At 44.5% G+C, this 16,004-nt stretch overlaps 1 protein-coding gene across 7 annotated transcripts in view; it reads right to left on the bottom strand.

Moving 5' to 3' along the window:
* Window positions 1-16,004, bottom strand: part of AGAP1 (ArfGAP with GTPase domain, ankyrin repeat and PH domain 1) — a 345,403-nt gene that overhangs the window by 238,437 nt on the left and 90,962 nt on the right. For 4 of the 7 annotated variants that reach the window (XM_032190228.1, XM_032190229.1, XM_032190226.1 and 1 more), the window contains exons 2-4: window positions 9,152-9,210; window positions 1,302-1,389; window positions 564-575 (exon numbers count right to left, since the gene is read on the bottom strand). In XM_032190228.1, the coding sequence (XP_032046119.1) occupies window positions 564-575; window positions 1,302-1,389; window positions 9,152-9,210 (159 nt within the window). The remainder of the gene's footprint in view (window positions 1-563; window positions 576-1,301; window positions 1,390-9,151; window positions 9,211-16,004) is intronic. The other 3 variants (XM_032190230.1, XM_032190227.1, XM_032190225.1) reach the window with 1 other exon arrangement.

The raw sequence follows: 16,004 nt of genomic DNA on the forward strand, positions 1-16,004 counted from the left end.
TCTGTTCATCAAATGAGGAACAAAATCAGCAGAGATGCTCGTTATTTTCTGAACACTTGTGTTCTGTGGATCTACATGCTGCATAACTATTTCCCGCTATCAGCACCCAGAAGCTGCAAACATAAATGTCATCTACATGCAATTTTGTTGCTAGGCTGAGTTATCACCCCCTCAGTCCTAGCTACAAAGAAGCAAAACCACATAAAGCAAGGTTATAAACTGGTATTACAATTATGCAGGAGCAGCCATGGCAATCCCTCCCTTTCCTTCTCCTCCCATTTTAACTACAATTAAAGACTGTTAGAAAGTCAGGTAAAATGCTTAACAGCTTCCTTTGGTAGGAGTTAATTCAAAACAAATGTTATCAGAGATGCATGAAGCTACCTACTACTGCTGAAAAGACAACTACAGCAAGGGACAAAAACAGTGAGATGTACTAAAGACTTGAAATCAAAAGGAAACAAATCAAGATGATACACAGAACAAGGGGAAAACGCTACAGTACAAAAACCGCCTTCTGCCTCTTCAAAACAAGAGCTGCCATGAAGACAATGTATAGTTACCTGCATCCATATCTGCAAAGAATGGAACAGCCAGTAAGGAAAAGAAGGAACCAGAAATTCAGTGTCTCAGAGTTGGATTTAAAAGTTCATAAGGAGAATAAATAAAGAAATCAAAAAAAGTATTTAGTGTAAAACACGCTTCTGTAAGGTACTACGATATTCATGATTTCAAGCTAGACTTGGATTATTGTTAAACACTAAAATCTTTCCAGGTATACATTAATTTTCTGTGGCATCAGAACAGGTTTTGTTTTTCTTCCTTTTTTAAATTTCAAGACCAAAGATTTAATATATTAAACAAAGAACAACTTAGATCTTTGGTTTAGCTTGTGAGGTTTGTTTTTATTTATTTTACTTTTCCAACATGACAAGCTGAAGGGCCCAATTCTGCAAAAATCTGGTAATCCAGTACCAGATAAAACAATTCTGTCTTTCTACAGCCCAGCTGAAAGCAACTGCACTGAGGGTAATGAACTCTTTTCTATAAATGGCTATAAGTTTCTCTTATGGACAAACAAGGGATGAAAAACCATTTAAGGATGCCAAGAAGTTATGCAAAGGGTAAAATTACACTTATCACATGTACTTATCTCAGTCTGGAAAATGTTAAAGAAAAACTGTCCATGAACATTGGAAAGAACAAATAGGATTCTTTACCAATTCGTTTAATTGCATGATTAAAAATTAATAAAGATGTGGTCTGTGGGGAAAAATAAAGAAATTTGCATATCCACATACCTTCAGGTGATTCTTCTTGGACATATGTGCCAGTCAGATACCGGTGTACAAGTGCAGACTTGCCACTAGCTAGGTTACCCACAATCCCCTGGAAAAAAGGAAAAAAGTTAAACTGCAATTAATTCCCATAAAAAAACAGTATATTCAAGCAAGATCTTAACACACAAATAATTTCTCTGACTTGAGGAAAAAGCCCATGCCACAGGAGCACCTCAAAATATGTCAACAGCTAAATCATCTGCCAAAAAGCTAAGGCTGCAACAGAAAATATAAATGATATAGCATAAAACAGATATGTAGCCTTCCTTTACTCTTCTTGCCATTAACTACTGCCAGGTGAGAATACGAGGCAATGTATAGGTTTCAAGGAAGAAAGCTGAAACTTGGAGAAAGGTTTGCACTGCTGTACTGAAAATGTAAAGAAGCTTTAAAATCCTAGTACTGTGAAATACCTCTACAGACCATCCATCCATGTGATTCATGCTGACTCTCTATTTAAGCATGATCTATATGGCTACAGAGATGCAGATAGTTATGGCTATAGAAATACAGATTTGGGCATGTCTACCAGGACTTACTGAAGTCCTTACTTCACCAGCTGAACTTTCCAACAAGCTTACAAGTCAAACTGTCCATGCCCAAACACCTTCTCTGGAACGGATGACAAACAAATGTAAGCACACAATCTTAAACCATTTTTTTTAAGCTGGTTTTCTCACAATTGCTTTTAAAGGACAAGCAGAAGTGGTAGAACATAGCTCAACGACAAACAGTTTTCTTCCTCGAGGTGCTCAAATGCCAAAGATTAGCTGTGACTCTTGCTCTTTCAGAAGGGGTGTGATGCAAGTCCTCCTGCAGTACTCCCACAGTCCCAAACCAGCCTGACCCTTCCTGATGCAGATCCGCGCTAGCAGACAAAACAATTCCTGCTGCTACGGGCCTAAGCCAGTCAGCCCACAGTGAAGTGAGTGACACGCAGCCAGATCCAAGCCTGGCTGCCTGCCCTGCATGGTTAAGAGGGCCACATGGGCCTGGAGAACACACCTGTATGTTTCAATTATACATCTTGCTTTCCTGCTCAGGAGTCACTCAGTTATTCAGATCTCCCTGTGAACAGGGCTCTGCAGACACAGCACTTCCTCAGTTACTAGGGATGAGATGGGAACTGGCTTCCTCTTCTAAACAAACCGAACCCTGCTCTGTTGTACATGTCTATCTTGACCCTAACCAAGAGGTTTAGAACAGAAGCTCCCCAGAGATAGGATGAACTCTCAGCTGGCTGGCTTAAGGCTGCCAAACAGAGGCCGGAGGAACAAGTTCCACATTAATGCACAGTCCCTATTCCACTTTCTTAATCCTAAGTGGTGAGAAGCTATCCTCCTTATTAAAAAGTTGCTTAAACCAACAGAGTGGTGTCACCTGTGATGACAGTTTTAGAGTCAGTAGGTTGGGAGGGGCAGCAAAAAACAATCTATTCTTTACAACTATGAACAGCCTGCAATTAAGACAAATACAACAGCACCTGGAGGATGCCCGCCTTCTCCCTACAGCTGGCATGCAAGAAGGGCTCAGCCAAAGCCCAAGTTAGGCAAGGAGCAAAGGGAAGGCAGTGCTGCATCTCCCTTGTACCCCTGTGATAGCATAAGCTTTAAGTGCAATGAATAGCGTGGGCTACAGTGAAAGGAGAAGAACCAAGAACACCAACAGATTTCAGAAGTATCAGGAAACAAGAACACCACGTGGCATAACTTGAGGGTGCAAAGCAGGGAAAAGAAACTCCAGATCCCATTCTGACCTAATACTACAGGAAGCTTTGCTCTTCCTCTATGCGGGTTAGTGGGAGAGTGCTCAAACAGACAGAATACAGGTAGAACTAAAAAAAAATCTCAACACAACACAAGAAACCCACTGCAAGTGTAGCTGCTACCAGAGAAGTCATACAAGATCAAAAAGGACACCAGAGCCTTAGCAGCCATACACCAGATAGCTGCTTACTGGGCTTTGAGTTGACTTTCATGAGTGTTTAACCCACTGTGCTGGAAGCTTTTAATTTAATTTACATCTAGGCAATTACAAGCCATGCTAGCATATAATCACAGAACAGCTCGGGTTGGAAGGGCCCTTAAAGCCCATCTCGTTCCATAGGCAGGGACACCTCCCACCAGATCAGGTTGGCCAAGGCCCCATCCAGCCTGGCCTTCAACACCTCCAGGGATGGGGCACCCACAGCTTCTCTGGGCAGCCTGGGACAGGGCCTCACCGCCCTCCAAGTGAAGCTTACACCAAAATGTCAGCATCTAAGGGTCAGTGCAAGATATGTGGCAGACGCAAACACCACCTGCACAGATGACTGAACCTTGTGTTCTCAGCCAGCACTTCCATGGGACTCGGCTCTGGAAACACAGCAGAGCTTTGCTCAGGGCTGGCCATGACAACAGCACTGACCAGACCTCCTTTTCCCCTTCAGGGCTAAGGAACAAGTAACTTATTCCAGTGAGCTGTAAATTATAAGCACAGCTGCACCACTGAGATTCAGAAATCATCTAAGATTTACTCCATGCATGTATAAATGCTAAAAAACTAAATATTCATTGGTTTATCTCTCAGGCTGGCTTAAATCCTGGCTGTAGCAAGGCTCCTCACTAGGAGCGTCTTTTTTTCTGGAGACAGCCTTCTCCCTACAAGTTTTTACTAGTCACTTGTTCTTTTCTGTGGAGTTGCAAAACTCCATCTTGTGAAGCAGGTAGCTTCCACAGGTGTGCAACTTCATCTACCTGATAAGCCTCACCACGTAGGAAGACAAACAGCAGCAATGAAAGGATACAGCTGATACTTCAATCCTCTTAAACCATTAATCTGCTCTACATGCTTGGCTTCGCAAGCAGGTCAGACATGCAAGGCAACGACGGCCTGCAAGATGCCCACGCTCACCGGCTGACATCAAAGGTTTTGAGTCTAGAAAGGAGGACTCTTGATTGGAGCAAATCAAGATTTTGGGTACACACATTATTTAAGTCCCCCTGGGCAATCTACTCCAAAAAAGCTACGCTGAAGGGATTAGTGTTTATTGATAAAGAGATAGAGGTGCTCGCTAGTTGTTGTACCTTCAGCAAGCAGCTAACCAGCACGCGATACTCACTGGAGCAGCAGATCGGCACGGTCCCAAGGCAAGCTTCCCCACGTCCTTCCGCACCAGCCCTGCATAATGATTGTCTACACCAAGAATAGCAAGAAAACCAGAACTCCTATCTCTGGATCAGGAGATTGGAGATGCCATTTCAGCTGTCTCCCCTGCAGATAAACAGCCTGGCCAAGGCCCTTTATGAGTAACACACTTTCTGAAAAACTGGGAAGCAAGCGAACTTCGCGTGTTTTCACTAGGAAAATAACGAGAGAGGAGAACATTTTGTGTTGTCACTTTACAACCAAAACTCTGTAACTTTGGAAACATCACTGATGCAATTTCTGACCTACTTTGTAGCCAATGCAGCAACACCACCTATGAACAAAGCCATTATGTCATGAGGTACAACCACAGGCACAGAAACTCCCAGCAGGTATTTAAACCTTCATTTACAAGTGACTGTAGTCCCGCCTGTGCACAAACGAATGCCATTTTATATTGCACTGGTGCCAAAAACTTAACTAGTCAGAGGGCAAAACTGCCAGGACCAGAAAAGCAACAGCTCAGGCCGCAGTGAGAGGGAGCTGCTGGGTCCTTGGCCTGGGGCTAGAAGTGGTATAACTGTTAGCCAGACCCCAAATATCTGTAGGACATTCAGTGATTTCAGAATATAAATCAGTTTGGTGTTTTCCCCTCTAACATCCCAAAGGCCATGCCAGCATAGGACATCTTACAGCACTGGTGGTTTGCCAGCGTACTCCTCCTTACAGGCACCCAGAGAGACACGTCTGCCTGGCCAGAAGAGCACCATGACACAGGATGCTACAAAATGATGCAGAAAACAGTGATTGGGATGAACAAAATGTGTATTTCAATTGAGAAGCCACGTCATGTATGTAGCAGACCTACAGCCTTCTTCCTAATAAGTTTCATTATTAAAACCACTGCCACGTAGGTCACACATAAGCCTCCAAGAAAGGCAGTGCATTTCCTTTCTTTCTTTTTTTATTCATGTTCATAAGCTGTTTTCAATATAAAACACAAGAAGTGTTGGAGTTTTAAAGATAAAGCAGGACTGATTTTCTGGGTCAGAATGGCCAACTGCTTCTTAGCAGAGAAGTTCCTGAATTTGTACTTGGAATCACTTCTGAGCTACCCACTGACCTGACAAACTGAGCTCAAACTGAAAGCAGCCAACACGAGAAGCCATTAACATTGCTATTCCAGCATAAAACTGCGCTAACTTCTCGAAACCACAGGAACCCCAAGTCACCTCCGAGCTGCCCACGAGATTTGCATGTCTGACACCGCTTCGCTTTCTCCCCAGACAGCCAGGTCAGGAGGCAGGCACAAGGCACCGAGCTCCTCCTGTCTGCCCGCAGAGGGTTCCTTCAGTCTCCCCTGGCTTTTCTGCCAGGTATGGAGGCAGTCCGTGGGATCGCAGCCTGGCATAACCAGCCTCCTGTCACCCAGTGATACCACTTCCAGACTCTGTCTGCTATTAACCTCAGAGATTAGGAGCAGCAGATCTCACGCTGACAAATTCTGACTTGTAGTACCACGAAATTGCCCTCAGTTGGGATTTCTAGTAGTTTTAGGGACGATCCCACACTTTATGACAAATGTCCCGGCATGCTTTCAGAGCATGTGTATTCCTGTCCCCTCAACTCTAGACATGAAAGCCCCAAACCATGTCTGTCTGCAGGTCCACGTGAAGTGCACCACGTCCTTACAGCACCTTCAGGAACAAAGCCACCACCCAGCCCCGAAACTCAAAGTCCCTCTGACGAGGACGTAACACAGTGCCCCACCAGGATGACTGAATCATTTATTTGCACGCCTGCTCAGACACAATTTATACAACCCCAAACCACTGTGCTTACACCCTGCTGAAGCCTATTTATGAAAATGCCTCACGTATTGATAGCACGGGGCATTTTAAAGCTATTCAGCACAGCAGACTGACTGCACCTGGCTTTTTTTTTTTTTTTTTTTTTTGAATAAATAGAAAGATTTTGTCCAGAAAGTTCTCCTGTTTACTCTGCCTACCACTGGGCCATGTTTTCAAGTTGCTACAGTGATGGGAAGGCCATCCCCCTGCTGCAGGCCAGCCTCCAGACACCAAAATCTGTTACCTCCTAAACAGGCCAGCAGCTGAAGGCAGCAGACGGGGCCGAGCAGCTTAGCCAGCTGTGCCACGCAATTTGCTACGGTTTGCAAGGAGAACAAGCCCTTATTCTGCATCTCCATCAACAGGATCCAGGAGCATCACCATCCAATAGACTTCTCCCTGTGTGTTTTCCCCAAGTCCTTTTCTATTTGTGTTAAACTTCCGCGGGGCCTGGAAGCATAACAGCAGCTGCTATAAAACCGTTAGCCTCAATTTACTGCAGTGTCTGGGCAGCCCTTAAACAGCCTCTCCCAGCGAGCTACCAGCCACCTTTTCCTGCAGGACAGTGTTGACTCAGGCAGGGCTTCCTTCACAACCCAGTGACACAAAGCCTGACCGTCCCACCTGCACTGCCCGGTGACAGGAGCCAACATCCCGCTCCTCATACTTCCCTGGCAGCCCAGCACAGCCCAGATGAAACAACATGCCCACAGCTCTCCGTGGCGGTGAGCCGATGGCAGTGCTGTGGCCGAAGGGAGGGCTGGCTCTCAGCATGACCTTTTCCTTTCTTTGCCCCAGCCCAGAGCCACCAAGGACTACGCGAGCAGGCAACAATGCGGGGATGACTTCCTACACGCGCTCCTCCATGAGGGCAGATTTATAGGAGCAGATCCCTTTGCAGACAGAAGACCTAGTTTGCCCTTTCTGCTGGACCCAAGTTCACAGCTCCAGCTGGCGCTGCTCGCTTCAGTCATTTGCTGTGGTATAACCAAATTATTATCTGTGCAACGGTGGGAGTCCTGCTTTCATCCGGTGCTAAGCAGGCTACAGCCTTAGACAGCGATCCTCAGGCTCACGCATGCCAACCACTCCAAATCAATTCTCTACAGCAGCTACACAGCACAAGTTTATTTCCATGCCACCGCTTCACGCAACGTGGGGAAAAGTATTCAGATAATGCAGCCTTGGTGTCACAAGAGGTGACTGTGCCCCCAAACCATTCCTAATGCCCTGCAACTCCGTATTAGGGCACAGGAATTACAGCTTGGGTCTGACCTGCAAGCCACACGTTCATTACTGGGTGTTGGGAATTGGAGGGATGGGACAACAAGGAAATCCCCCGTAGATAAACTCCCAGCATAAACTAGCAGCCGCTGCAGTGGACTGGACTCCAGCCAACACCTTCCGGTCCTAAGCTCTTCAGAGTTTCTTTTGCAATGTATTTTGGGAGATATTTACCTTCCAAAACATACCATCAGTTAAACCCAATCTGGTAAACCTTCTGCAGGTCCTTCTGGTGCAATATATATATATATATATGTGTATATATATGTATTTATATCCATTGACTACGAGATTTCTCTTTTACTTACCTTGTGCACTGCTGAAATAAAGGCAGCTCCAGTTCGGAGAAAGCTGTTCCCATTGGAATGTCTTTGCTATCAAGTGCATTTGTCATGTCAGGTTTGATCTACGCTTTCCCTTCGTCTTCATAAAAGTTATCATCAACTCAGATTTGGAAAAATAAGTTTACCACGTGAGAACTGGACTAATGAAGCACAGCCCCAGCTGCCCATTCTTTAACTGAGATGGTTTTGTCCAACTCACTTTGCTGCTCAGCAAGTGGACATTTGATCGGAGCAGCTCTGAGTGTTACAAGACACCAGAAGCCATTTAGGCACAAGGTGCTGTCCAGACGTCTGACCACCTGCAGCAGACTGTGGATGTCCAAAGCTATCACCAAGTACAATATCTTGGATACCATAGGTTTTCTTTATTTAGGCTTTTAGAAATTGATCATATTTAATTAAATCTGGACTTGCACCTAGCAAACATCAGTGATCTGACCTCAACAACTCTGTGCTGTAGGCTTGACAAGCTGTCTACTGTTAAATATCCACTGCTAGGAGGTCTCAACCCCCATCTCCAGCCTCCACGTTTACAACTTGGAAAGAACAAATCTGGGAAATTCCCCCAATCTGTCTTTTTGTTTGCCTTTTCTTCCATCTATATGTGAAATGGCTCAGCCAATGAAAAAGCTATTGTAAGCAGCTATTAAATCACTGCTCACTGATACTAAACAGTTGCTTTCAATTCCCTAAATGAACCTCCCAAATATTTCATTTTTGTTAAGTATAATAAAGAGCTCCAGGAAATATATGCAAGCAAGCCCCCAGACAGAACATTTATTTTTAAAGTCTCTTAAGACAGGGAGGAAAGAGGAGGAAAGACATTTAGTCCTTGAAGAAATTGTGAAACATTACTACAGGGAGATAAAAGGAGCATTAGATATCACCTGCTAACAGTCACTTCCCCTCTTACAGAGGCGTAAGACTCCCCTGCTCAGAAGATCACACCAGGAAGCCAGTTCCAGCAGGCAAACAAGTTGAAGCAGAAATAAAACACAAGTAGGTCTTTGAAGCATGCTTGCAAAACCAGAAAATGCATAAACTTCAGAAAGATAGTTTTAAAAGTGAACCATTTTTCTAAAACAAAAATCTTTTTCTATGCTTTTTCTCCTACAGGAAAGGTAATGAACCTGAGAAGACTTTTCACTTGTGCATAGCGTTTTCAGAATGTTTTTCAGAGAGAGAAATAAATGAAAAAAAAACTCACCACTTTCAGCTCTGGTACAGATCGGCTTAGTGTCCATTCCTGGCTATTTACAAAGGCATCTGTAAAAGCAAACAACATTCACAACATCAGTACATCATCACTTAATGCTCTGCTGCCCAAAATTTCATGTTAAGGACTTGGATACCCAAGACAAAGATTCACATTTCCTCTTACAGGACTGATATCCAAGCTCCAAACGTTGGTCTAAATCATACAAAAACCTCAAGAAAACTGGAAGTTAACATTCTGCCAGCCTCAGGGTACCACCTCGGCTGGAATTAAGAAGACTAGAACCAGCTCAGTTCTGCGTTATGAAAATACTTCCCCAGTCACAACTACTTGAACTGCTTCCCATCCACCATGACACAAGTTGTGCTCTACAAGGAAGGTCCTGGATATGACACAAAAAATCAACAACTGCTGTTACCGCCTTTAGCAGCTTGTGCACCCAGGCAAGTGATAACATCTGTCTGGAAGACACACAGCTTCTTTGCTGCACATCACACAACCACCATTGCTAGCAGCAGCAGTAACTTGCATCCTTGGGAAGGGGAGAACATTGGCTTCTTTTAAAAACGTGCTATTTTTCAGGAGGAAATACAGGGTCACAAACCATTATACACCATACACAATCTGACTGCACTTTGATTAGATTCTGATGTCATCTGTCCCTGACTTCTGAAAACTTCACTGAAGAGTAAACTAAACCAAAGCAGTTTAGACTTAAATAAACCACAGAAACATTGACTACAGACGTAAAGAAAACAGAGAAAGAGGGGATTTATTTCTGGTCAACTGGCAAGTTAAGTGATTGCTCCCAACAGAAAGTCACTCACTGGAGCTGCACCAATGTCCAACATCACTGACAACCCCCCCCCCCAAAAAAAAAAAAAAAAAAAAAAAAAAAAAAAAAAAGGCTCAGTTTCTACCTCCAACAACGTCTCATTTGGTTCCTTCTGTTACGGTCTAATCAACTGAAAGCCAAACAACAATCATGTTCCAGTTACAAGGTCAAGCAGCATTACTCTGCAACACGATTTACCATTTCCCAAAGCAATGCACCCTGATTACGTTACTGCGTGTCCCGGTCACAGAATACTCCTACCCGGCAGATTAAACTCTACAGTAATTAACAGCACAGAAGTACCACCAGGGCAACAGATCCAATTCCCAGTGTTACAGGAACTAACAGGTGAGAAGTTACACCTGACTACGATGTCCATACACATGCAGAGCTTTTGAATGCAGCTACTTCAGGGCCAATACCCCAAACAGAAGGGGGCTACTGCATTCTGTCTCCATCCGGAGCACAAAGTAGAAGCAGTTTCTTACCCAAATGGTGTCCTCACCAGCTTAAGGAACTCTCAGCTATAAGCAAGCTTTCCCCTACCTACATAATAACAAGCCTCAAAGCCAACTTGTATTGTGCATTACAGCTGTATTCCCCGTTAATACATTACTTTGCTTGATATTACAAAGGCGCATTAGCCACTAACTTGGAGGCCTTCTCCATCTTTATTTAATGCATCCTTTCACATTTCAGATACAAGTAGAAGCTCGTGTGTACTAGCAGGACATGCGTTTACACGAAGACTCTTTAAAAGAGAATTATTTTGGTATATCCCAATCTTCAGCTGTCTCCCAGTCACTCAGTGGAAGGAGAAGGAAAACCAAAGGCTTGTATTAAGACACTCTGAAGACTGTTGCTCTGTTGTGTCATATTGCATTTGCTGTTCCACTGTTTTGTTTTACTCACTGCTCTTTAGCAGCAGTATCCCCAAAAGACAGAACACTATTTCGAAGATAATGCTTGAACTGGGATGCCCTGAACCCTACCTAATTACTACAACCCAAGCCAGACAGCAGAAGCCTTTTAGTAAGCTGTAAGAGAAGACACCCTGGTCACCAGGCTCCTGTTTATGATTTGAACTAGTCAGAAGTAATCAAGAACTGAAGTCCCAGGGTTACATCTGTACTGGCTGGCACTTTGACAGGGTTTGACAAGGGAGGCAGCACGCGAGTCATTTATTGTGACGTGATGCTTCTAAATTCTGCTTCATCTATTCATGGTTTAAGCAAGAAAATACAGCTTTAAATTATTCTTTTTTTTTTTTTTCTCCTTCAGAACCGTATCAGCCTTTATGGCAATGCAGGTATTAGTTACAAAAGAAAGAACACCGAGGATTACTAAATAGGCTTTGGATAAGCAAACTAAGCATTTCTGGGTTTAAGCATTACAGTTTCAATTATCAGGTTAGCAATGACTTGAAGCACTGTGACAGGGTGAAAAATGAGCAGCATTTTCTAGTTATCACCTCATCTTGAGCTCAGAGAGAGCTGTTTATGTCGCATAGCAGGCAGGCATTTGTCAAACACTATCACAGCCTCAGACCAAAGAGACCCCAAGCCAAGGAAGGGGAAGATGAGGACAGCAAAGAACGAGCAGTGCTTTGTTCGCATGGAGAGAAAAAAAAAATGCACGCCTCAAGAGCCATCACAAAATAGTCTTCTCCAAAACATTCCTTGCTTTTAAGTAATTCAGTGCAGCTGGAACAGATTTCCTTCCTTGCTTAGTAACTACCATGTTGGTATATAAAAAGGCTGCAGGGGATCAGGCCGAAGAGTCAGCTATGGCAGTGCCCTATTTCTACAGCAGAGACCAATAGCAGAGACTTAGGTAAAGAATTAAGATACTTAGAGGAGAATCTAAATCTCCTCCAGGCTGACAGCGGTTTAGTTCACTGACTCCTTGAGCCAAGGCTGTCCTTCCCTTTAGAGCCAGGTAGGATTCAACCTGGGCAGGTACCTGACCTGAGCAAGCGCTGCCCTGTTTCCTTGCATACAGAACACAAGCTGGAATCAGGCAACATGGTTTTTGCAAGTCTCCAACCCGAGGAGCCAGGGACACCTTTCTCCAGAATGCTATAAAAGCAATTCTTCCCTCAGAGGGTGGTGAAGCCCTGGCCCATGCTGCCCCAAGGAGCTGTGGGTGCCCCATCCCTGGCAGTGCCCAAGGCTGGGAGCAGGGGGCCCTGCCCGTGGCTCCTGCACTAGAGCTGGAGTGCGGAGCTGCACATGAGCAGTGCCAAACACACTGCACGCAGCTGGTGGGACAGCATCACCCCAGCTCCCAGCGCTTCTCCAGCAGCCCCCCCATAGCTGTGCAGCCACCAAAGCTGCAGCAGATCCAACTCCAGCTCCAGAAGCATCCTGCTTTCCCCCAGCAGTGAGCTACTACAGCTCTCCTGGATTTACTGTGAGCTGCCGTTCATTTGGGAAGCACTGGAAAAGGAGAAAAAATTTCCATTGAACTCCTCCACGAAAGGAAAGAACTGGCCGCAGAGAACAGCTAACAAACCCAGCAGCTCCTTTCTATTATTTCTTCCTTGCATAAGGTACAGATTCCCCAGGTGATGCTTCTGGAGCATCACACATCTATTATTGTGGTCCTCACTTGCAAAGGAGTAAAAAAGATTCATATAACAAATGCAAGAAAACCTGCAGGTGCTGATGTAAATTCTACCACTGCGTGTTCAACCACAACTACCTTCCCAGTAGAGACACCAACTAATTTCTACTTAGAGATCCAATGCTCTGGATTACTTCTTTTTTTCATTTTAAAAGGGAACTGATTAGTCAGCCTGCAGTTATACAGCTATAATTTGGGTAGTTCTTTTATTGCCCCTTTTTTTTTTAAAAAAAAAAAAAAAGCTTATTAGGAGATCTATGAAATCATCTTCCTTCCCCCAGTATAATTTACACTGGCTTTTTTACAAGGAATAATGAATTATAGTTAAAACCAGATTATGTCATGAAGGAGTATCTGGTCTCTTCAGCACAGAGATTAACGTGCCATCATTCATGCAAACACTGAAGCACAGAGCTAACTTGTAGCATAAACGCCTTTAAGTAGTGGTTTACTCTGACTTAATCCCCAAACCCCATGGAAGTTAAGGCGAAAAGGTCAAATACTGGCAGATAGAGCATGACACACAAGCCTGGGGATTTTGTGGTTCTGGGGGGGTTATTTCAGGGTGGGTTTGTTACATTTTAAAGCAAAGAAGCTGCAGCATGAGTATGAACCATCCAATGCGTCAAATTGAAGTATACACAGCACAAGTGGGGTAGTCCACAACCTGCCAGAGCAACAAAACCCCACTACTGAGTGTCGATTTAAATGTATTGGCAAAGATCTGCATAACAAACAGAGCCACGTGTGTGAGGCTGACCAACTGCCTTGTTTGCATTACTTTCTGATGCGGATTCAAGTGAACTCAACCTCCACATCCAACTGCAGACTGTACGTACAAAGGGAAGTACTTTGGTCAATAATTAATCACACTTGTGCGTCCTGTTCATCTAACTTCTGCGTCAATGATCAAAAGCTTCAAATATGCATGGTGTCAGCCAGCTATTTTTAAAAATGTACACCCAGCTAACTTCAGTTCATTTTCTTAGCCAAGTTTTCCACAAAATAGCCTTCGTATTTCCCTTTCTACTTTCCTTCTCTCCCCCTCCTTTTGGATATTTCCACCACTGTATTTAGGGTCTGTGTTTTACTTGCACATCGTTACGTTGATGTAATGCACGAACTAGCGAGGTCCTTCGCTGTTTTACAGCCTCAGCTTGGTGATTCAACTCTAGCCAGAGGAGCCTCCTCTGCTAGTTCCGAAATTTGGAGTCAGGTGTATGAGCTATTTTGGTTCCCCATTAACACGACGTTGTGGAGCAACGCTGGGACTTAATGGCCATTCTTGGCAAGATCTGTGTTCTCCATAGCTTAGCACGATGGCAGATTTCCAAAAAGGTCCGTTTCAACGCATTGGACGTAGAAGCCCTGCTTAGAATAACCACGGACAACTTTCCCCTTTAAAACCATTAGCCATCACTGAAAAGCTAAACAAACATTAGCAAAATTCAGTCTGTCCATTCACTTCACTACCCTGGGCAAGAGGTTTGAATGTCACACCATGCAATTAATACCCACGTGAAAACACGATCTATGTCATTAACAGCAAGTGCATAAGGAGTGCACCTGCAAACACAGCATTACCGGGAGATGAGAGGATGAAGAACTCAAAGAAGCAAAATAGCCAATCACTGCTTAAGTAGAAATACAGCCTAATTGCATAAAAAGCTTAAATTTAATTTCCATGAGACCCAGTTGCTTTTATTTAGTTGTTGGCTGCTGCGTGGGCTAGCGAGCATCAGATCTTCAGAGAATAACTAAGGGCTAAGCAAAAAACACGGTGCCTACTGGTAGGTGGCACCGCCAAGCTCTAGCAGCAGGTAACAGCAGGTGTGATAACCACACAGCTCCAAGGAGGCTTCTCATATCCTATGAGGTGCTGAGCACCCAGCTTGTCTTGTAACAGCTGCGGGCAGAGACCCAGCAGAAGGGGTGGGAGACTCTTCTAGGGCACTTCACTCAGGAGTCTCTTCCATCAGACTGAACCACAAAAACCCTGACTGTTTTACTAAAACCAATGATGGTTCCCTATGAGGGATTTCCAAGTACTTTATCTGTTAAAACAACAACAAAAAAAAAAAAGACCCTGCTGACACAACACAGCCCATGGAGGCAAGGGAAGAAAAGAAGTTGCCTCCTGCAGGTGCCTGGTCCCCTCCATCAGGTACCACCGCCCCCGACACACAGCTGCCAACACCAAAATGAGATGCACACAGCAAGCTGGCCAAATGGCCCACAGCGGGGGCTGATTAGATTTACAGCACCCTCACCATCCTTCTTGTCCACCTTATAACAAAAAAATCTGTTGATGAACACTGTGGGAGAACCCAACCTGCCCTAATGTCACCATGTCACCCTGCAGCCCACCGACCCCAATGCCAGTGCAGGAGCCTCTGCCTCATTCCACACACTGTGCTGTCCCCTGCTCCACTAACCTTGTTTTCTCCTTTATACTGAAGTATCTCACTCTTGATTAGCAGTTTAAACCAAAGCCTGAAAAGCTCACGAATTACTTTTTTTCCTAATCAAGATGAATATGTAATGACAAATGTGTCCAAAGGAGAACTGAGCAAAGAGTTGGCAGGAGTGCTTACAGTGGGACATGAAGACTCACATCTTCCATGAATCTTGGACAACTTCTTAAGAGTTTCACTCAGGCTATCCCAAAGTTCCTTTGCTGTCCTTTTAAATGGGGAAAAGCTATTAAAAAAAGCTGGGGGATTTCTCTGGAAACTCTCAGTGAAAGATCCTTTTCTTTTTAAGAACAGGAGCCCCTGAAAACCTGGGAACAAAGAACCAACTGCATCACACCCTGACCCGCCACCCCGAACATCTGCACAACAGGCAGTATTTAGAGCTATTTCCTACTTTGAAATGAAAACCTGAGACCAAAGGGGTACAAAAAATATGCATACAAGCTCCCGCTTGCCCACACAGAGGCAGATGGATGCACACATTGCTCTTTTTGGAGCCTTCTCAAAGGAGTGCTTCCAGAACTTATTTCCCCAAAGCTGGTGTGCCAATTCCCCCAGCGAAGCAGGAGATAGCGACTTCTGGGTTGAGACTCCCGACACCACTAAAACATGCATTTTTAAGAACAGGGTAATCTCTCAGCATACTCTCTCCCCGATTCAGCCCCCAGCGTTTTAAGTTGAAGCACCACCTCAGCTCCAGCACAGCTTCACAGGATCCCAGGCTGTTGAAGGAGTTAAAAAATCAGCTTTTGGTATTGAGCCTCTGCAGCCAGCAGAAGCTATGCAACGCCAATGGGCGACACAGCAGCCTCTTCTAACACACTTTTTGGCTCGAAAACTTAAGAGTTGAAGTCGGAAAGTAATTTTGTGAAGTATTTGATGAACTGCAAGTCCCTCCCTCACCCACCCT

Source organism: Aythya fuligula, chromosome 6, assembly GCF_009819795.1.
Source record: "Aythya fuligula isolate bAytFul2 chromosome 6, bAytFul2.pri, whole genome shotgun sequence".
Taxonomy (NCBI): domain Eukaryota; kingdom Metazoa; phylum Chordata; class Aves; order Anseriformes; family Anatidae; genus Aythya; species Aythya fuligula.